This window comes from Cupressus sempervirens, chromosome 11, assembly GCF_028749045.1.
Source record: "Cupressus sempervirens isolate cs-2001-9-10 chromosome 11, ASM2874904v1, whole genome shotgun sequence".
Classification (NCBI taxonomy): domain Eukaryota; kingdom Viridiplantae; phylum Streptophyta; class Pinopsida; order Cupressales; family Cupressaceae; genus Cupressus; species Cupressus sempervirens.
The window spans coordinates 857,627,307-857,651,533 of record NC_143128.1 but is presented as its reverse complement, the minus strand read 5'-3'; the positions used below and the strand labels follow the sequence as shown (position 1 = coordinate 857,651,533).

The 24,227-nt window shown below is 37.3% G+C and overlaps 1 protein-coding gene across 2 annotated transcripts in view; it reads left to right on the top strand.

The window, feature by feature from the left end:
- The window catches only part of LOC149532225 (uncharacterized), a 208,205-nt gene that overhangs the window by 44,130 nt on the left and 139,848 nt on the right, over positions 1-24,227 (top strand). For both annotated transcript variants that reach the window (XM_089808523.1, XM_089808524.1), the window contains exons 4-5: positions 6,439-6,630; positions 22,335-22,411. In XM_089808523.1, the coding sequence (XP_089664649.1) occupies positions 6,439-6,630; positions 22,335-22,411 (269 nt within the window). The remainder of the gene's footprint in view (positions 1-6,438; positions 6,631-22,334; positions 22,412-24,227) is intronic.

Genomic DNA, 24,227 nt, shown 5'->3' with positions numbered 1-24,227 from the left:
AAGCAAAAGAATTCTTTGAATATTCAACCAATAACTGTGTCTTCCAGTCTCTTGCAATCTCTATGAGGGAACAAAGGGCAGGTTTCTTAGAGAGAGCATCTGCAACAATATTTTTCTTTCCTTTTACATACTCCACATCAAAATCATAGGCTTGAATCTTGCTTACCCATTTTTGTTGTCGCTCATTCAAATCCCTTTGTTCCAAAAAATACTTGAGACTGTTATGATCTGTATGCACTATGAAACGAGTCCCAACCAGGTACTGCCTAAACTTGGCCAGCGCATGCATGATTGCTAGCATTTCCTTATCATATGTGGAATAAAGTCTCTCATTATCCCTCAATTTTCTGCTCTTGTAAGCGATCGGATGCCAGTTTTGCATTAACACTGCACCAATTCCTTGCCCCGATGCATCGCACTCTACTACAAATGGCTGTGTCAAATCTGGTAGGGCCAACACTGGAGATGAGCTCATAGCATCCTTAAGCTTATCAAAAGCTAACTGTGCACTTTTTGACCATGAGAACGCACCCTTCTTAGTCAAATCAGTCAGTGGAGAAGCTAATTGCAACAAGTTCACAAGCAAAAGAATTCTTTGAATATTCAACCAATAACTGTGTCTTCCAGTCAGCTGCAATCTCTATGAGGGAACAAAGGGCAGGTTTCCTAGAGAGAGCATCTGCAACAATATTTTTCTTTCCTTTTACATACTCCACATCAAAATCATAGGCTTGAATCTTGCTTACCCATTTTTGTTGTCGCTCATTCAAATCCCTTTGTTCCAAGAAATACTTGAGACTGTTATGATCTGTACGCACTATGAAACGAGTCCCAACCAGGTACTGCCTAAACTTGGCCAGCGCATGCATGATCACTAGCATTTCCTTAGCATATGTGGAATAAAGTCTCTCATTATCCCTCGATTTTCTGCTCTCGTAAGTGATCGGATGCCAGTTTTGCATTAACATTGCACCAATTCCTTGCCCCAATGCATCGCACTCTACTACAAATGGCTGTGTGAAATCTAGTAGGGCCAACACTGGACATGAGCTCATAGCATCCTTAAGCTTATCAAAAGCTAACTATGCACTTTTTGACCATGAGAACGCACCCTTCTTAGTCAAATCAGTCAATGGAGAAGCTAATTGAGAGAACCCACGCACAAACCTTCTATAATATGAACATAGCCCCAAGTATCCTCTCAACTCAGATATGTTTTTAGGTGGTGGCCAATCTAAAATTGCTTGAATCTTCTCTTGATGCACTTTTACACCTTCAGCACCAATGATATGCCCCAGATATAAGATCTCTGTCATCCCAAATTCACACTTGGAGGCTTTTGCATAAAGTGACTGTACCTTCATAATTCCCAATACCATGTCCAAATGCTGCAAATGGTCACTCCAAGTTCTGCTATAGATAAGGATATCATCAAAAAAGACCAAAACAAATTTCCTTAGTTGTTCTCGAAACACATGATTCATACAAGACTGAAATGTTACCGGTGCATTTGTGAGTCCAAAGGGCATGACCAAGAACTCAAAATGCCCATAATGGCATCGAAAGGCAGTTTTGTGAATGTCCTCTTCTCTGACACGTATTTGATGATAACCAGAGCGTAGATCTATTTTGGAGAAGTACACAGCCTCGTGCAGTTCATCGATCAACTCATCGATCCTGGGTATAGGATACCTGTTTTTAATAGTTTTCTTATTCAATGCCCTGTAATCTATACACATGCGCATTGTCCCATCTTTCTTCTTAACCAAAACTACCGATGAGGCAAATGGGCTTGAACTAGGCCTGATATGACCCATACTAAGAAGCTCTTTAATTGTCTTCTCAATCTCCTCCTTAAAGTGACGGGGGTGCCAATAAGGTGTGGTGATCACAAGTTTTGAACCTGCTTCCATCTCAATCACATGTTCAAATCCTCTGTCTGGTGGCCTACCAGAAGGTATGTCTCCAAAAACTGCACTATGTTTATCTAACACTATTTGTATGTCCACATGGTAATCTGGCTTTCTGTTGGAGTCTGGTTTAGAAGAAATGAAACACTGTGCTGCCCAATCTACATCGCCATGCCTGAATAAGGCCTCCATCTTAGAAGAAATGAAACACTGTGCTGCCCAATCTACATCGCAATGTCTGAATAAGGCCTCCATCTTCCTAGCTGACACCAGCCTAGGTCCACCATCTGCCATTGCCTTAAGTATTGTCTTTTTCCCATTTACCATAAACTGCAGTTGCATCTGTTTAAAGTCTTGAACATAACGTTCAAGTGATTCCAACCACTCCAATCCCAAAACAACATCAAAATTACTAAGATTAATCACATAGAAATCCGCTATCAAAGTGTAGGCACCAAATTGTATACTGAGCTGGGGAATTACCTTAGTGCAAGTCAATGGAAAACCATCAGCCATTATGACGTTGAATCCCGGAAACTCCTCAACCTGAAGCCCTCACCTCATTACTAGCCCTTCATCAATGAAGTTATGTGTGGCTTCGCCATCAACCAAACATACCATCCTTTGTCCCTTAAGAACCCCCTTTAGTCTAAAAGGTCTGGTGCGAGGAACTCCAGACAGAGTAACAATGCGTGGAGTTTCCTTAGTTGTTGAGTCCTCCAAAACTATTTGAGGTTGATCTCCTTGATTAGAACACTCATCCGTGCTATGATCCTGTTCTTCTTGTTCATCTTTAGAAATCACCTCAATCAGATGCACCTTGCCTTTACCAAGGCAACGATGACCAGGGTCCCATGGTTCTTTGCAATTAAAACATAACTTCTTCCTGCGAAGTTCATTCCTGGACTCCTGATCTGATTTTGGTGGGAAGTTCTTTTGTGGTCTGAAATTCTTTTGCTTTGATTGTGAACCGCTAAAAAATTTCCTTTGTGGTTGGAAGGGAGGTGCAGTCTCCAAATCCAATGCTAGACCTATGGCATCGTGTAATGTGCTAGGCTTGTGAGCCTTCACCAACCCACGCAATTTGTCACTCAAGCCTTCAACAAATAGCATTGTAACACGCCTTTCTGTCATGTCAGGGACCATAATAGCAATTTTCTGAAACTCATTGATGTATGTTTCAACATGACTAGTCTGCTTAAGCTAAGCCAGCTCCCTATAATAGACTTCCACATCTTTTCTGTCAAATCGGGCAATCAATTTGTTAACAAATTCTTCATAAGAGTGAATTAGTGCATGATCTTGAGAGACTAGCCCATGATGCCACCAGTCATACGCTACTCCTTCTAAATGCATTGTGGCAAATTGAATGGCCTTATCTTCTTCCATCGGTTTGAGAGACAAGAAGGTGTCAAGTTTGTGTATCCAAGATTTGGCACTCATTTGTCCACTGCCATCAAAAGTAGGTAGAGGGATTTTGTTCAATGCATCCTTATATTCAGCTGGCTGAGTACCAAATCTACCCTGTCCTCTAGGTCTTCCATCTTGTCTGTTCATGTGGAATCTAGCTTTCTCCTTCCGCTGATCCATAAACTGATTCAAATTCATTAACGCTCTAACCTGTTCCGGAAGTGCCATATAATCGGCATATGCAGCCAACACATCATCAGCTATATTGGTTTCTACCTCCGGTTGCTCTGGTATTGTCTCTTCTTCATTTTGTCTGGGCAAGAAGGTAGGGCGTAGGGGTCTATCAAATCGTATAGTTGTTGTTCTAACAGCATTAGACCCTACTCTGTCCTGGTTTTCATGTCTACTATTGGCCCGACTAGGTACACTACTCGATCTTCCAGACCTAGAACGACCCATCCTCAATTGACCCATAGCAGTGATCATTCGATCTTGGAATTGTTGCATCATTTGTTGTTGCTGCTGAGCAAAGGCTGTCAAAAACTGATCCATTTGATTGTTTAAATTTCTAGGTGGTGATCCATCTCTTCTATCACCCATTTCACCTTCAGCTGGTCTGATTTCTGATTCTTCTTGATGCCCAGATCTACTTCTAGTGTTATATCTGTGTTTAGATTTCCTTTATTTTGACATGCAACCACCAAATTCACCAAGAACTAACATGCAAATGATTAGAAGTAGCATGCAACCATAAATTTTGACATGCAGCTGATCAGAAGCAACATGCAACCATAAACTATGACATGCAAGAATTGGGTAGTTGTCAAAACTGACATGCAAACTCACTAAATTGACATGCAGCGTTGAAATCTCAACATGCTGGCAAGATCTCCAGCTCTGATACCACTGAAATATCCTAAGCTACGAAATTTGCAGAATTCACAACCACACAAATTTCACAAACCAAAATACAGCTCTTATTTGAATTAGAAAGTTGCAGATAGAATATGGATATTAATTGCATGCCCGAAGAGAACTTTCCTTTACATACCAGAACCGGCCCCATCAGACAATAACAAATACCCTTGTGAAGATTGTAACAATCAGATTTATAGACTTGATGCACTCAAAAGGTGCTGCTATTTTATTTAAAGTTGATCCTAAACCCTTAAAACTGTTTTTTGAATAATTCTTTTGCTCTCATCCGCCTAAAATTCATTACCAGCAGTCTGCTCTGTATGTAATTCAAGGCACTTGATTGCTGTAATGAGTTTGCTGAGTCTCCTGGGGTTTCGTCTAGAAGATTTTCCTTCTAGGGGTTTCGTCCTGAGAAGTTGCACACAAATTGCAGATTGTAAAATAATAATAACTTGGCTCCATCCATCTTCCAAACCCATAGTCGAAGCCTTTAAATAAAATCTCCAGCCTATAGAAGATTCCTCATTGGCAACTTAGGCAAATATTATAAGTTGTATTAATTATTAAATGACCCCCACATTTAGTCGCCTAGGAGAAACAATTAATAACTTCAAATGGCCCCAATTTAAGTTATATCTTTGAGTTATAATTTTTAATCTCCCAACATTAGCTTTTTGGGCTAAGTCATGCATTATTTAATTATCCCTTTTATTAATTGATTAATTCTAGCCTAGGGAATGAGGATGGCTAGAATTTGACTCTCAATGGCCTGTCAAAAGAATGGGGACATTACAGACTACCATATATTGCTGCTTATTGTTGTCATGATATCTTGAGTGAAGTTGAGATTAGCTACAAACTATGAGCTAAAGTATAGCGAGGGATTCATATTTTTTTTCCTCTCCAGCTCATATTTGACTGTCAAATGAAGTTGATAAATTCTTTCATTAGTTAAAAAACAATATTAAGGCAAGTTGGTTGTCTAGTCAAATTATGTAAAATCCATGGACAACATTAGCTTCTTGCTTTGTAATTTTCTTAATTTAAAATTCACCAGTTTGGAAGCTAATTCAAAGCCTTCTCCAAGCACCACATTGGTTGAAGTGGTTAGGGTTCTTCAATCTTCATGTCTATTTTCTAGAGTAAATATAACCATTTATGTCACAATTACTTATTGTATGAGCTAATGACCACATCTTTCAATTATCCAAATGAAGACCCATCAATAAGCTGCATAGCTACCTACAACAAATAAGGCGTGCAATCCCATAGCTGCATCCATTTAAAACGGGCATTTGGCACATAAAGAACAAACTAGCCCTATGGTGCCAACATCAGCAAGTTAATGTGACAGGAAAGAGCCATCGAGGTACCCTCAGCTAAGGGACAATATTTCATGCGAGGCCCCCTCACCCCTCTTAATGAATAACAATATGATTACTGATAGAACCAACAGTGATTATCAGAGTAGCCAGATGCGCATTTGCCCCTGTGTATCTCTGTATCAAATATGGATAAGGATATACATTGATTACCATTCCTATACATGCCCCAAAAACCTGATTTTTCAATGATGCCAGTACTGTAATTTGATTTTTTTCAAATTTGATGTAAATCTCCCAAAATTTAAAAATATTTCAACCATGAATTATTTATGATTCTTTTATTTTAGATAAGAAGAAAAACCTACATTAAATTAAGAAGACAAATGAAATGTTTTTCTATTTCAGTCACCCATTGGTTTGGGTTATCTTCCAATGCATCTTTATTATTTTTTGCATATTGTAAATTGGTAAATCAACTTAAATAAATGTATGAAGCATTACATATCTATGTTGCTTTCAAAGTAAAAGCTCCTCTTTTAACATAGAAAATTGTGTTAAATATCTTTGTACTTGTTTTTATGAATGTTGTATCCCTCTGCATCCATATTAGAGGTCTTAAAAAATGACTGTATTCATAGCTGTGTCCATGCAACTTTGGTTATAATTTCTAACAACTGCTATTTGAAGCTAGCTTTCACAACTATTTCTTTTCTTGAATTTGCAAATCTGCAAGATACTACAAAGCATCGATAAAAATACTAATGCAACAGAAAAGTTCCCTCTAGATAAGATGAGATAAACTTATGATTGTCCAACAAGTGACCACAAAGAGGGTCTAAGGGACTGAATTTTCTTTATATTTGTGGTGATGACAGTTGTGAAGGCATACCAGTATACATCAATCACTAGTGTGACATTGCTGGACTGCTGGACCATCCCATGGGTTATGATTCTTACTCGATTATTTATCAAAACAAAATATAAGATTTGGCAGTATTTGGGTGCTGTTATCTGCATTGGTGGGCTCATTATTGTATTTTTCTCTGATTCAGGCACATCTGTGACAGGTAATTCCTTTTTTTAATTGTTTTGGTATCTTAGATATTTTATAAGGAAGTATCAATATGAGGATTTTCTCTTATTCTTTCCAATTTAGTATAATCATTTCATTTCTATAAACATTTCTTTTGATTTGATAGATCAATTAATCAACGAACTTTTATTCATATAATCTAATTCATATTGCATTAGTATACTGTAATATGTATCCTAGTTCAAGCTATCTTTAATTGAAAGGTTATATCCCCAAAACAATAGGTGGTAATCGATATAATTTCAATTTTTGACAATTACATATTTCAACTGCTTGATTTCTCTGTGGGTCCCATCTTTATATTAATATTTCTTAAGTAGACATATCTTCAAGATTTTCATATGTCAGCAACTGACGTGCCATAGTGTCAATTTATATTGCTTTAGCTTTCTACTATGTGTCCCATTTTGAGGAGTAGTATAGTGTGACTTATTAGCCTTTTTAATTCCAGTAGGCTATAGTCAGGTAAAACGGAAAAATTAAAATTAATAATAAAATACTAATTGATAAGTATATTTTATGGGTAATGTTATTTACTTAATTCAATAAAACTTTTTAAATTGACTTAGGTGAAACACTTTAAAAGAAATTAATGAAGTCAATTTATTCTTGGGAATTAAGCGAAACATTAAAAGTGCGGGAATTTGTAAAGCCTTTGATAAGTTTCCAGGAGTTAATATAAAAGTACATTTAGAGACTTATGGGTTTGCTAGTTTTGGTAGTGATTCTACACTAGCTAGCTAGTTCTTGGAGAGAACACGTAAGTTTCTTATTGGGAATTCAATGATTGAAGGGGACAATTTGTGGACTCTCTTACAAAGACCAATTTTATAGCCTCTTGAAGATTTGTTTAATATATTAATAGATTTTTCCTTTGCATATGTGGATGGCATATCTCATACATGTCTGGGCACTAATACTGGAATCAAACATGGGTATTCTTTAATTTCATATTGGCTAATGTATAAGCTTGGATGCTATTGCTGTTCTACTGGACTGGATGAGAAGAATATGGGTTGATAATAGTATAATACTAATATGAGTCTGAACACAAGGCTTTAGGATTGATTGCTGAAGTTGACTCAATCATTGCATGTGTTTGATGTGGGACGCATGTGTTAAAGGTAGATTGTTGGGTGTGGTAGTTGGCTATTTGGGCGTGAGCATTTTCCAAAACTATTATATTTAACTTGCAACGCCATTTCAATTCCATTGTCAGAGATTTGTTTTTCCCTAGGATAGTGACTGCCAAGGATAGTTTGAGACTTTGAGTTGATTTTGACCTTGTTGGGAAAATATTAGATATTCCTAGAGCTGTGTATTAGAGTTCCCCCCACTACTTTGAAATGGCCCATTTTTGTTGGCAATGGAAAAATAAAATAGAAAATTAATCATTTATCTTGTTGTTTTAAGTTATTTTAAGGCAAATAATACATCACTTTGAGTCAAATATTAAATTTAAAAATTGGGTGCCCTTAAATTCTTATAAAATCTTAATCTATCTGGTTTGCCTTTCCTTTCAGTGCACATATGACTTGGGGCCCACGTTTCTTTGGGTGTGAAGCATATCTTCTTTCTAAGGCCATTGAGGGCCTCACTATCTAATCTTAGAGTCATCTTCTTTGGCTGATTTGAATCCTTTCCAAAATACTTTTTGTCCTTTTTCCTTGGCAAAGTCTGACTGAAATTTTGGATTTGGCACAGCAGCTGCATATTTCTATCTTTCCTTATGAATTTTTATAATGTTGGTGGATCAAAGGCCTTGACCCATCCCTTGATGGGCTCCATTAGTTCTTTGCTGAAAAGAATCAGCAATCTCTGCTTTGTGATTTTGGAAACCATCACTGGTAGCCTCTAAAATTCTTCTATATAAGTCTCCAGTGAACCACACTGTTTCAGCTGCTTCAACCCTCTAGAGTGGAACTTAGGGTTCCATTTATCCTTCACTAAAAAGAACCAGCAATCTCCACTTTGTGATTTTGGAAACCATCACTGGTAGCCTCTAGAATTCTTCTATGTTAAGTCTTGAGTAAGCGATACTGTTTCAGCTACTTCAACTCTCTAGAGAGCAACTTAGGGTCCTTATTGAGCCTCTTGACAAGTTTGTTAATAAATTCATAATATGTAGTGATTGAACTATGACCTAAGGGTGATTAGGCCATGGTATCACCAGTCAGGCCCAACGTCATGCAAGTGTAAAGTAACAAATTTTAATTGCCCCATCCTCAGCCATTGACCTAAGAGGCAAAAAATTATCTAGCTTCTGAACCTAAGCTCTAGCTGTAGACCTTGCTCAAGACCTGCTGCTGATCTTAACAGAGAACTCAATCAAGTTTAACACATGGTTTAGTTTCTCCAAACCATGATGCCACCAATCATATGTTGCACCCTCCAAATGCAAGATCGCAAACTAATTGTCTCGTCTTCTGGAATGGGTTTGAGTGTTGAGAGTGTATCTAGTTTGTGTATCCAAGCTTGTGCCATGCTTCACCCACTACCATCAAAGTTTGGAAGAGATAGTTTACTCAATGCCTGTTTGTACTCCTTACATTGAGTCGGGGGACATTCTTCTTGTGTCCTTTTCTATCTTTTTGCTGGTTCATTTACTGATTCAAGGTTATCTCCTCTCTAACTGTGGGAGGAAGTGTCTGGTATTTGTCAGAAGCTTCTATAAACTCATTAGCCTCTGGTTGTTTCTCCTCAGGTGGTGGTGCTATCTCTTCATCCCTAGGTGTAAAAGTAGGACAGAAGAGCCTTTCAGAAACACTGGTTCTCGCCATTCTAGAATTACGAATACCTGCATTTCTACCATCGCATGTATCATTCTGATTAATGATATTAACCTGAAAGAAGTCATGTTTTGTGACATCTGTCCAATGACTGTCATCAACTGCTCGTGTCTGCATAAACTAGTGCATCATCTGCCGTTGTACGCGAAATAGATGTAAAAACCAGTCTTATATAGCCTTAAGAATCAGTTTTATATAGCCTAAAAAGACAACATTTATGGTTAGGCAGCGATCAAGGATAAATAATCATGTAAGCAAATGACACGTTCTTATGAGAGGATGTGTTTATTCATAAACTCATACTTTATGGGAAGTTATATTAAGCAGTTAATGAAATGAAAATGAGGTATGTAGTGGAGTGACTGAAAGAAAAGAAACATATCATTATAGATCAGCATAAATTTGGTGTAGAGAAGATGTATGAGTAATAAGTCTATTAATGAGTAATAAGTCTATTGGCAGATTGTATTAATAACATATGGAAATAGGAAACTATTGATATATGAATGTAATAGAGAGTTGTGTGTTGCAAAGATAACTTCTTAGATTTGTGAAGAGTGGTTATTGGAGCAGATCTATGAAGCATATTGGAGAAATCTTTTGAGGGGTTTATGAACATATTGAAAAAGAATATGAGAAGATAAATGAAAGACTTGATGAGAAGGATATAAGGAGTGCTATAGCAGATTTATGTGAAGAGTTTTTGATCACCCTGTGATAGATTTATGATCAGATTATAACAGATTTGAGAAAGATGACAGTTTGAAGATAAGTTTATTAATGTTCAACACATGGCCACAAAGAGGGCACAAGGGACTGTGAAAAAGGAAAAGACCAGCCTATAGCAGGATGCCAAATGATATCCGAGAATATAATGGGTACCCCTGGATGTCTCAAAAAACTAAACCAAATTGCTGAAAGGAATTATGTCAAATAGTTTGCATTCAACCTCTTATTTCTCCGTTTAATGTTTTAAACCCCTTATAACTCCAGAAATCAAACGTTTATTTGTTTGTTGTGTTTTGTGCATGGAATTGGTATCATACAACATAAACAAGAAAGAAACTACAGTAATATGCAAAGTGGAAATGAACTACAGCCAATAAAATGTTATTTTCAGAATTCATAAAACCAAATACATTGCAGATTTATCAACTCACTAATTACTTCAGCATTATTGACATAATACTCCAGCCCATGCTTTCGAACTTGCTGCTACAGTACTTTGTCCTTCAATCAGTCCACTACCTTCGTAATATCATTCCCTCAAAGCGGCATAAGCATCGGACAAGTAGTGAAGAAGATATGAGAAAAATACCAAATCTGCCTGTAGCCGGAAATGCAACTAAACTGCCTGATAATGAAGCCGATAACAAAGAATTCCAAAGGCCAAACCCCAAGGGAATGACGTCTAGAATGTTACAAGAGAGGATAAACGTCCTCAAATGCCAAGAACGGAGCTGCAACTCAGACACCAATTTCTTCTCATATTCAACCTGTCTAATGAAGCCACAAATGCTTCCTTTTATTCTATTTCCAAGGGTCCGCTCAACTCACATCGGCAATGTGAGATAAAAGATGTGTAATATATAAAACATATATTAAAATACCCCTTGTGTCTCCCTTGGGTACATATCCCCATAAAATAAATATTAAAGTAACACTTTAATATTTTACAATTAAATTAGGCGTCACTTTAATAAAACTTCAGGTATTAAAATGTATTAGCAATCGGACTCTGAATAATGCGAGTGATAGCTCATGGGAAAGCTCTCACCGAGGAGTATCAAATCCAATCACCAAAATTGACCTACACTGTGTCCTGCCGACTTACTAAAAATAGTAAGTATGCCTGAAACTGAGTAAATCAACTTCATTTTGGCCCAAACTGGAAATGACTAGGCCAAAACACTCCAGGATCCCATTAAACCCTTCGTTAGCCCTTGGGACCATGTAGAACAAGGCTAACGCACACACACTTGGTCAACTGCTAAAATGGGGACATTACAGAGAAAAGAAAGCCAAGCAACAAGAAGAAAACAACTACAACCAAAAAGGCGAGCAACCCGCTAGTTGTCTTGAGCGACAGAGAAGAAATCCAAGATCAAAGGATAGGTCCTCGAGCGAGATGAAGCTCCACGTCATTGCTGAAGAACTCTGTGAGAAGAGGAAGAGGAGCATCTCTATTGAAAGAACTCTTTGTGCTTCCTTATCAATCCAGAGTGTCTAGAAGGGGGAGGGGGGGACCAAGATGATGCATAGAACCCATAGGTAGCTAAACTGTCTTGAAAAAAGAAGTAATCAGTTAGTCAATGTGCAGTCTCGAGGGGAGCTGTTGCTGGATGGAGTGGTCCCAAAGTTTGAAAGCCCCCCAAAAATAAAGTGCAAGGCACCATTGCTCAATGTATCTTAAAAAGGCAGGAAGGGACTAAACTCCCCTAAAAAAGTAATAGAATCTTCCTTTGATCTCACAATAAATAGGGCAACCAAAGATGAAGTGGAGCTCTATCTCGACCTCCCCTAGGTATACTACTGGTAGACCCTATCCTCTCTATCAATTTGATGGTCGATCTAGATGTATAGCCAACAAGATCTCACTCTGAAAGGGCCAAGCAAGATGCAAAGAGAATGTGACCAATGATGGGATTGATACTAGGGGTGAAAAATGATCATATTCTTGGACCTTGAGAAAGTTCTCCACTTGGGGCAAAGCCCCCCACTGGGACAAACCTAGGTGTTGTGGATATATTGTCTATAAATGTACAATCTAATGTGCTTGTTCAGCTCTTGTCGTGAGGTAAGGAGATGGGTGCGGGTGTAATATCCCAGACAGGATATTTACTGGTTTCTCTTTAAAATAAAATAACCAGAACTAAAATCTTGTAGATGTATTCGAACACAAATGAATACAGTACAATAGCCGATAGATATCTAACCAGTTTCTCCTTAATAATAATATTCAAACTCAGAATCAAACAAAGGAAGTGCAGTACGATGTTTGAATCATAAACCTCTTCACCAATTAATAACCGGTTCCTTTCAGCTTTATATTCAGAATTTCAAGCGTAAGCAGATGTGATATGAGCAGCAATAAGAAACTAGTATTTTCCCACATAAATCCGTTTGCTTCAGAATGATATTAATGATTCATGCATATTAAAATGTATTACAAATCAGAAGGATAAACCAGAAGTCCTTCAACACTCCTAAATACGTTATTGTATTTTATAGCAGCAATACAATAACCAGTAGACATAAACCAATCCTAAATACAGATTTAACAGTTGGATTGGAATGATAAGAACCTGTAAGTGCAAATGAAACACCCAAAGTGATGTTTTCCAAGACAATGGGTTTGCGTCCACTGCCTGCTAGCACGAGGGGCTACATCCTCCAACTAGATAAAAGCTGAAGCTTTTTGAGACTCTCGTAAGAGAGAAGACTAAACTGAATAATGAATCAAGCATACTGAATGAAAGGGTTACTTCTCCTTTAATTCTCACAATTGTGATTGTTTGAGTACCTTTCCGTCTTCTTTTGTCTTATCTCTCCTAGTAAATTTTAATATGGTAGAGTAGACCCCCTTAATGTTTCTAATGTCCCTAGAAAGGGACATTACAAGTCTCCCCTCCTTGAGATTGCTTGCCCTCAAGCAATTAATACTAGGATCCCATATGAATCTGTAGTTGACCTTGTAACCTGAACTGAAAACAAATCCAGCCAAACTGTGAAGCAAGGTGTCATGTTGTAAACCACCTGTCAACCATTTTCTTGGATCCCATATGACTCTCTGGAAGAACTCGGCACCTGCACCTGTAAACTGATCAGCACGGATCAGCACCATGACCACAATAAAATCCTCGTCCAACCATAGATACAATTTGCCAACACCTGGATCCCAAACTCTGTTATGTCGTTCCGTTGCTATGATGAAGTAGAAGCACATCAAAGGTCCATGTTTAACCCAGTAGAGTGTGAAGACCTGCCCTAAATGGATGATGTAGGAATTGAGCTGCTCATAAGCTAAAATCACTATCTCAAGGACATTAAAACCAAGACCATCGTTATCAACTTGGAGAACTCCCAAGTACAAAGGTGCCATGAAATTGAAAGATGCTGGAAATATAACTACATTCCTCACTTAGCTACTCCACTAAGAATTACTTAGCAGTTGATGAAGGAAAATCACCCAACTCTCGAGAGGATTGAAATCAGAAAATATGTTATCAGTAGAAGTTGATTTATCATTCCTAAGCTGAGTTCCTGAATCACTGTTAGGATCTGAATCAGTATTCCAAGGTCTGAAATCAATTTCTTCATCCTCAAGGAAAACAAAAGAGACTCCCTCATCTATCATAAAAAGTGGGTTATCGGACGTCCAGTCAGCAGCCATTGCAAACAAGGGGTTATCTATCAGCTGAAAGTGATTTGAAGTTTTGCTACTTAATTGTTTGGGGCAGCTATCCAAGTCATAAGTTTGCTGAATGCTCTCAAGCTCATCGATGACTTCTAGGAAAAATTCTTGTCCCATTCTATTCTCATGTTCCCGAGATTGATTCATGACCTTGATCTGATTTTCTGCTCCTTGAAGAGAGAATCGAGCCTCATCCAATGCCTTACTAACATGCTTCAGCTCTCTATTAAATTTGTCAATTTCTTCCTTCCCTCTATTTTCCTATTCAGCATATATCTCAACAATCTTAAGGATATAATCCCTATCGGTTAGCAAATACAAGTAATCTGACTTCATAGTTTCGAGGGCTTTCTTGACCTCCTACAAGTCATCAACATTCCAATCTCTTCTTGCTTCTCTTAGAATCCTCTTGTAGAGTTCACCAACCAATTCATGAGTCCTGTCATAATGTACTAAAGATGCCACAACCATATCTTCACTAACCCTCAGTTGATTCCTTAAGGTATGCATTTTGTTACTGCTCTGCTGGAACTGTTTATTATCTTGCAGTGTTATCTTAGGGGGTTCTTCCAATTTCAAGCCTTGCATGTTAGGAATTTAAGGTTCATTATAAAAATGCTCCATACTACTATTACCTTGTGGGCAAACTATCTCCTCAAACTTCCTGTCAAGGCTCACTTCTAAATCACCAACGAAGAAACTTGCACCTTGTGTAAAATCCTCTACGTAATTGCGAGTAGGCTGCTCATCTCCAGTAGTCGTCTGTTCTTCTTTTACAAGATCATCTAAAAGATAATTCTGGTCTATCCGAACTTCTTCGTAAACCTTTGTGTGTTGTTCGTATGCAAAAAGATCTTGGGCCAATTCCAAATACTTCCGGTTTGCCATATCAGTCATATTTAGTTGCTCAAGATATAAATCCATATATTCATTGAATGATAGATCCTTCTGAATTCTGGTAGGAAGACCCCTGTAGTCCTCATAAATGTTGAGTATTTTAGCTTTTACAACGGAATCTGAATTCCGAACTATCTGCTCTTGTGGCTTCATAGGAGCTTTCTTGATATGATCCAAATCTTGTTTTCCTCCCATAGCTAGATACTTGCCTTTGTTACTGAACCTTAATGAAGTCATTGGGATGTGTGGCAAATTGCAGCCCTAACACTGGTCAATCTAATTGAAACTTCGTCACCAAAGAGGCTTGAAATATTTGACTTGTAGTTTTGCTACCAAGTTTAGTTATTGAGTGGATAAATGTTACAGATTGCCTCTGATGAATTTAATTGCAGTCATTGCCAAGCTGCTTGGAAATGTCTGGTTGCCTCGCTATGGGTAGTTGTTACAAAATACTCAAATATATTTGCAGTTTAAAGGCTAACAAATGATATGACTACCATGTACTGTTTAGGTATGATATTCATAATTCTAAGATTACAATTTAACATGGGTTCACTGGCAAAGGTACAAATACAGTCCTGGAAACACATGCGGCAAGAAGCCAGCTGCACAGTTGTCCTGAATACTATGTAAAAACTTGACACTATGTTCTTCCTTAAGCTATTCTTTTGACAAACCAAGTTCAACTATACATCATGTTTCTCAACAAAACCACTTGCTGAATTACTATAGCAGGCTCATCTAGTTTATTTGTTGTTTGCCAAAGAACAATGCTTGTAAATCATATCCTATGCTCCTCCAAATCAAAACAAAGAACCTTGTGCTTAATGAGCACCAACCACCATGTAAAAATGCCTAGGAATTCCCGTCGATCAAATGCTGATAATACCGTCACCTGGCAAGGTATCTCGCGGTTGTATATTTCACAATTTGTATTTGAACTGTGCTCCTCCAATGCTTCAATTATAGATTCATAACAATGAGCTGGTGGGTCCTGATTCACATTATGGATATTTAAAGAAAAAAGCTGCGAGGACTATGACTATTTTGCAGAGATGTAGAATCAACAACGATTTGTTTCCACTCTATATTTATGACCAGTAGCAATCTTCACTCAGCAATATTCTAATTGTTATATAATTCTCTCAATACGCAACTAAACATCATAGAGATTCCATAAATAGATCTCCATTGAACACTACAAACTCGCAGCAAAATAGATAGTAATGAGCATCAATACATGCCAATCAAGCTTCCTGAATCAACAGTTTTTTTATTTCCATCAACTTGTCTATCCTTCGATACTCATATACAGATCTAAATTGAACCAAAACTAATCGATCAAGCTTAGTCAAGAATAGACTGTTCAGAAGATTGATTGAGTCACACATGAGAGAATACAACTTTGCAGATGGATATCAGTCTTTATTAACATAAAAACCACAGAAGCACTTCACAACTTTTCTTCATATTCCTGTACATATACGCATCATGACTCATGTTCTAGTCATGAGTGATCACATGGGCATCGATACATCATCTGTGCATACAATCGCACATGGACCATGAATTTATACACATACTATGCAACACGCATATACAGGGATTGCCCCATTCATCCTTGATTTGCAAACTTGCATACATAATCAATAACGTTCTTTTGAAACTCAAACATTAAGGCAACCCGAGTGGTAGAAGGAACACCGAATTCTTCCCAATCTACGACTGATACTAGTTTTTTGAGCTTCTGCAAAATCCGCCTACCATAAGATGCTCCAGACACTGATTATTAACTATCAGAGTTTTAATACGTAAATCATTACCAACCCTGCCCTTTACGACTTCTGTAACCGAAAAAGTGTTACAAACAAAAACATTTATCATCTATGTCATGTCTCTTCATACGCTTGAACACTTTCATGGCGCATGCGATGCATCATTCTCGACTGCTTCACAGGTGTCACTCGCTCCAAGGTTTGCAACAAGCAGCAATGACAATATACCAACATTACGGCTCAAGAACTCCCGCAAGCATCTAAGGACATCGCAATCTTAACTGTTCATATTTCGGAAGCGATTTCATAGATTTGGACACGTCGTTCACCTGCACAAACTTTATTCTAGACCCGTTGTTCACCTCTACTGCCACTTGTCATATTGACCCTAACAAGCCGTTTCAACCCACGTTGCCCAGAGTTGCAAATGCGAGGCACTGAGACTTTCCCGGCTCTCCAACTGCCACAGATTCTGACACGCAGGCATTATTTTATTTTATTTTTAATCTGTCGTCAGTAAGCAATTCTGAGCTGATAAAAAAAAATCGGCATTATTGCTTGGCGTTATGAATTTGGCGCTGATGAATAGTCAGTTAATTGCTGACTGCAGGAGTTGTAACGCCGCTTTTTCTTCTTCTAACCCAAAGCTTCAGCGCATCTTCAGATACTTTTCAAAACTTCCAAAACCTGATTGCACCGTTTTACATACTAGGTTTCCAATCCACGTTTTATTTCCTGTATCTTCTAATAATGTTGACCCACTTCAATCTTCTCCTCACGTTTTACAAATCACGACCCGTTCAAGGAAGCTGTTTATTAAAGCTTGGGCGTGAATGGTCTAACTGTTCGCTAATATCCATATCCTATACACCATTCGTGGACTTGTTGCTGGATGTGTCAAGGGCAAGCTCGGGGCCAATAATGCGACTTTTGTCTGTCTCAATTCCGTATGAATGTTCCACATTCACATATGAGCGTCCGGCTGTGTTTTACCTCGAATTGATCTCAACATAATACCTGCTACAATGGTATTCACATGGGCACACTACGTCTGGGCTAGAACTCCATAACACCACCTAGTTCACTATTTTCTTTCTAAAGCTAACGCAGGAGATGGTAACCTTGATTGGATGAAAATGCAGATCAGTAGACACGAAAATACCAAGATTTAAACCATATGCTCCATACCTGTTTTCTTATTTGATTCGCTGAACATCATCCTATTGCCATCAATAACTCGTTGCCAGGGTTGTGACAAGTAGACCCCAAACAAGAAACGGCTGTGAACTAGCCTGATAGTTCACATCATATTTAATAGGGTCCTTACCTCCAATATCTCAGCTCTTGTAACAATGCTTTCAGAAAAATTATCGTCCTTTAGAAACAATAAGTATAACACATCATATCTGAGCACTGTTCTAACCACTAAAGATAGTCTTCACTGACAAGACTCTTGTATATAAAGCTAGTTAACTTGGCAGTTGAATCACTCACTGCTTAGTCCACAGTTCTTGATTCTTCCCTCCGCATAGCAGATACTAATCACCATTGTCCCATTTTGCTAGAATATTCAGGGTTATAACATATTTTCAGACTATCTAAAACTTTCTCTAGGCGTAATAAAGCTTGTAGGGGCAAAGACTTAAAACTGAAAACAGATTTTGCTCGTCAAACCCAGATAAGAACTGTAGAACCTTTGTGTTCTTACTTTGAAATTCACAGGCAACCAAACTTATTCTGATAAGCCTTTCTGGAAATCTACCTCTGTTAAAACTCTGGTATGCAAATCTGACCCTTTAGGATGGTAGCATACACGACTTTGTTATAATGTCATAGGTTGGCAGGAAGACCAGCTCTGATACCACTGTAATATCCTAGACAAGATATTTACTGGTTTCTCTTTAAAATAAAATAACCAAAACTAAAATCTTGTAGATGTATTCGAACACAAACGAATACAGTACAATAGCCGACAGATATTTAACCAGTTTCTCCTTAATAATAATATTCAAACTCAGAAGCAGACAAAGGGAGTGCAGTACGATGTTTGAATCAGAAAACTCTTCACCAATTAATAACCAGTTTCTTTCAGCTTTATATTCAGAATTTCAAGCATAAGCAGATGTGATACGAGCAACAATAAGAAACTAGTATTTTCCCACATAAATCCGTTTGCTTCAGAATGATATTAATGATTCATGCATATAAGAATGTATTACAAATCAGTAGGATAAACCAAAAGTTCTCCAACACTCCTAAATACGTGATTGTATTTTATAGCAGCGATACAATAACCAGTACACATAAACCAATCCTAAATACAGATTTAACAGTCGGATTGAAATGATAAGATAAGAACCTATAAGTGCAAATGAAACACCCGAAATGATGTTTCCCAAGACAATGGGTTTGCATCCACTGCCTGCTAGCACGAGGGGCTACGTCCTCCAACTAGCTGAAAGCTGAAGCTTTCCGAGACTCTCGTAAGAGAGAAGACTGAACTGAATAATAAATCAAGCATACTGAATGAAAGGGTTACTTCTCCTTTAATTCTCACAATTGTGACTGTTTGACTACCCTTCCGTCTTTTTTTGTCTTATCTCTCCTAGTAAATTTTAATATGGTAAAGTAGACCCCCGTAATGTTTCTAATGTCCCCAGAAAGGGACATTACGGTGGGCATCCAAAGAGTAATTGAACATACGGAGCTAGTCAAGCTCGAACCCGATTGAGAAAGGAGAGCTGAGGCTTGAGCATACAAACACTTGGCCCTAGCGGAAGTCCCAGATGCTGCAATAGCTTTCGAAGAGCTGTAAGCAAGATAAGAGTACCTATGTCACCTCATCGAGGAATCCACAAAGTCATGAAGATGATGTAGGAACTAAACTAGGTCGAAGATTGTGCCAAGCCTGAAGGGATGGTCATCAAATTCAGCAAGGACTATATTGTGGGGTGTGTGCTTCCTACACCTAATATTCCACTACAAAAGAAGGGACTACACTCTTTCAATCGAGGACCAATCCAACTCCAATAAAGAGGTTCCCTAAACGATCAAGCCATTGAGTATCTTGGTCTAATCAAGGTGTCCATGAGAGTCATCTTGGACAAGGTGTCTTCAAAATGGTGCTGAAAACACTATCTCCAAAATAGCTAAGGGACCATACCCCCTATTGATATGGGGTTGAAGGGCCGGATGCATGTTCAAGCGAGGGCCAGAGAACTTGACTCCCAAATAAGTTTTTGAAGAAGAGATCTCCACCTCATTGCCCTAGAAGAAAAAAGTGGAGGTGAGAGGTCTTAAGTCCATTGAAGATCATCACCTTGGTCTTTCCCAAGTTAACTGTTAATTGGTGAGACATAGAAAGAAGCAAGGCCATCAAGCAATCTCTATAAGCCCTTGATTGAGGAGGCTAAGAGGACCATGTCATCCACGAAGAGCAAGATAAATATCACAACCTGGTGCAAGGAACAACCATCCTTAGGGAGCAAATGCTCTTCAAAAAATCCCTTAAGCTCATCAATTTATATCCTGAAGAGGGTTGGAGAAAGTGAACACTCGTGCTTCACGCCGATGGTGCTTTGAATGAAGTCCAAAACCCCAAGTGGGGTCTTCATGCGACCCACAACATTCTCGTGGAGTCTCTTGATGGTAGTCAAGAGAGTCTTTGAGATTCTAATGTCGCGTAGCCTCTTGAAAAGGGAAACCCCAGGAACTGAGTCAAAGGCCTTGTAGAAATCCACAAACCAGAAGTAAACCTTCAAGGAACGATGTCCAACTTACTCAATAATAGTCCTGAGAGTAAATATGTAATCCATACTCTCATAGTTCTATATGAACCTAGCCTACCCTCTAGCACATAGCTGATGTCGATTTAACTCTTGATTAAGTAGAGCATATTAAAATGTGGTGTACAATTTAGAGAAAGTATGCCTCACCATGATAGTCCTGTAGTTGTTGGGATCCAAAGCGGAGCCAACCATGTATGCCAAGTGTATGATATGTCATGACCAAGAGGGGGGGAATCCAATGCACATGATCTTGTTGAAAAGGACGGTGTGGATCATTTATCATTCATTAAAAAGTAGAAATTTGAATGATGGATTGGTGGCTCTAGCAAGTTGGTGCATGGAATGAGGGTTGGTGCCTTTAGTAGGTTGGTGTCTAAACAGTTTGTAAAAGAAGTATTTATATAAAACCGTTAACGTGTCATGGTTTTCTTCCACAAGGGTCTCCATGTATATCCTATGTTCTACTTATGTTGCATGATAGCTTGATTTCATGTGAATAGTTATAGAAAATGTATAATGCTTTGAGATTAAGTGATGTGCTTTTGTTATTAAGTTTAAAATGCAAAAGTTCGACATATATTGATTCAACCCCCTCTCAGTGCAATCGTGTTCTCAATACTTAATAGTTTTCATTTAAAGTTTCTTGTAGTGATCGCTGTCAGGTGTGTATCATTGTTATAAAACCTTTTATATTTCTTGGTTTTTATGAAGTTGGCAACTCAAGTTTTAAGTGTTTTCAAATCTAAGATTTTAGACATTCCTGATCTTGGTGTGTTCTTGCTGTATAGGGATTGCTCAAACAAAAGGCAATATCAATAAAGGTAGGAGTATAGAAACCAGTTATAGAGGAAGCCGATTATTATGATAACTGCAACAGTTGTATACATTGTTCTAGAGTGAAGTAGTAATCAGTATTAGGGGATGAGATGAAAACTCATATAGCAGCAGGTTTATTATTATGAGTATCCAAATTTTTGTATGAATAGTAATAAGGTGCAAATGTTTTCTGCTCTTCCTTTTTATTAAGGTTTTTCCGGTATGGAGTGGCATTAGTGAATAAATAAAAAATAAGAACAACATTTATTTGTGATTATTCTAGATTTGGGATACCAACTTGTTATTATTTATGAATATCAAAGGTACTCTATAAAAGAAAGTAAACAAGAAACACACAATCAAATCCTTCGGGAAACTTATAATTGTAGTTTGAAACCTATCAAGGATTTAGTAAAAATGTTTGAGAGAATACTTGTTATTTCAAATTCAAACTAAATCTCATTATACATGCTGGAATCATTTGCCATTGCACCCATTGCTTGAACTGTCAACTCCCGATACAAACATCAGTTTTAACTCGACCCATGGGAGTCCCCAAGGAGGTTGGGAGTGGGACCACCAAGTCAGCAGTCTCGCCCCAGCACCGACTAAACCTTCAACACATACTGAAGGGAGACTCAAACCTGTGACCCAAGGCTTTGATACCAATTGTTAATCATTTGTCGTTGCACCAAAAGCTCGAACTATCAATGCCTGATAAAAAAGTCACATTTAACTCGACCCACAGGAGCCCAAAGAAGTGTTGATCACCAAGTCAACAATACAATTGTGTTGTCTCATTGAGTTCTTTAGTAGAATCAAGAAACAATTCTGGAAGGGTTATAACATATAACACTAGTTTTTCAATTTTATTCTTTTTTTTTTCAATATATATTATTGCACCATATATTTTTGCATGAAATTTGAAATCATTTTGGGTGGATGTAATATTCTTTTTCTAGTACTATTATTCACCAGGTTTGTTTATTATTGTAACAATAGAAAATGTTTGTAGTTATTCTTATAACAATAGAAAATATGTCTTGTCATTATCTTAAGAAAAATAATAGCCATATTTTGAGCATGGTAAAAAAATAAAGCCTACAATTATTTGTAACTAAAATGATTATAGAGTACTAAAAGAGATGAAGGCCATGCCCATAATATTTAATACAACTTGTATTGTCAATGATATGCAGGTGGAAGTAAACCACTTTTGGGTGATACACTGGTTATTGCAGGGACTATCTTCTATGCATTAAGTAATGTCGGTGAGGTATGACAACTTGTAAATTTTTCTGGTAGTGTATTTTAATCACTAGTTTTGTATAGTTTTGAGGAAATGATGTATTTAAAGCATAGTTCCGAGAATCATCACAATTCATGCGATTCGATTCAAGCCAAACGATTTTTTGTGAATTGGTGAATTGAATCAGCGATAAAGGGTTTATGGAATAAGTTACTCCCGATTCACAATTCGATTCAGCCTTGCCGATTCTGATTCTTGTTACTTTGATTTAAAGATAGCAAAAGAGATGAAATATAAATTTAAGTCAACAATGAAAATTTAATTGAAATAACAAACATTACACCTAGATAATTTTACAAATTTGGAAATTGCACTACTTGTTCAAATTGAAGTACTATATTTGTAAGGAGAAATTTGCGCACTAGTTTCATTTCTCGTTTTGTTTTAAGCTCAATTATATATCACTAAGTGCAAACACTAGATTCTTAATAGTGAAGAATACAGATGAATGCTAACTCTTGGCTAACTTAGATGTGAGTAATTCTACACCCACATGAATGTTTTAAATGGATGAACACCACAAGATTCCAATTAAGTGACGCATAAGTTTATCACTTAATAAATAACAAACATCAATGGAAAGCTTGAGAAAGTGACTCAATTCAATTTAGTTAATATAACTACCACAAAAAATTAATAACATTAAGCTTCTACAACATAGGCTCAAGACCATGTCACATTCATCACTTTCATGAAAAAGAAGTACATTTTTTGCAAACTTCAAATGATAAATTTCGCAACAGAATTTTAACATGAACACTCATTATTGAATTGTCGTCTCAAAGCACTTATTTATAAGCTCTCAAGATTTAGCTTCTAGGGATAAAATAATAATAAAATGTAATAAAATAAGTTTTTTTAGGAAATAATGTAAGAGTGAATATATTACACTGTCTAGATAATAATAGGTCGCCTCAAGGGGACAAATCTCTAAAAATTTCAAGAAAACCCAACTTGCAATATGATGACGATAAATAAAAAACTAGCTCATATATACACCCTACTTTTCCTCAGATGCCACCAAGATAGAGTTAATGACCTATGTATGGCCTTACAATAATTATATAACTCAATTAAGAGTTAAGTTAGCCACAATACAAATACTTATACTAAATGTCCACTATAGGATTAAGGGTGTAGCATACTCTCCTTCACACAACCATTATCCTATTGGTAAGTACTAAATAGACTTGTCGTTTTGATATTACATTGACTAGTGTAACTTTCTTGGTGGGTAGCAACAAATGTTCACAATAGTTGGACAAGTTGTTATTGGATTAATGATTCTTACATTTCATAGGGGTAGCTCTTGATTTTGATTAGGGTTTCATGGTTTTTTATGTACATTTAACTATAAAATATAAAAGGAATGGGAAATGGGAAAACATAAAATAAAGTAGACAAACCCTAGATAGGCTCATATATGTAGTTGTATAGGGTTCATTGAACAAAAGATGAAAAGAACTTAGTGAATAGAAACAATGCACAACAGCTCAGAGACATTTAGTCTTTCACTTTATACATACATCATTGGCAAGAGAAAGAGAATACCTGATGGTTCTATGTGTCCCTAAATTGAAAATTGTATACATATGCATATACGTGTGTGTGTGTGTGTGTGTCCCAACATCTAAAAACAAAGCACAAATTAGAATAACAAAAAAAAGGCACAAATTAGAATAAGAAAACAAGAATGATACTTGTGGATGTGAGATTTGTTCCACTACAACATACATAATCGAATACTTAATATTCCAAGATGAAATACCAAATCTCCAACTTT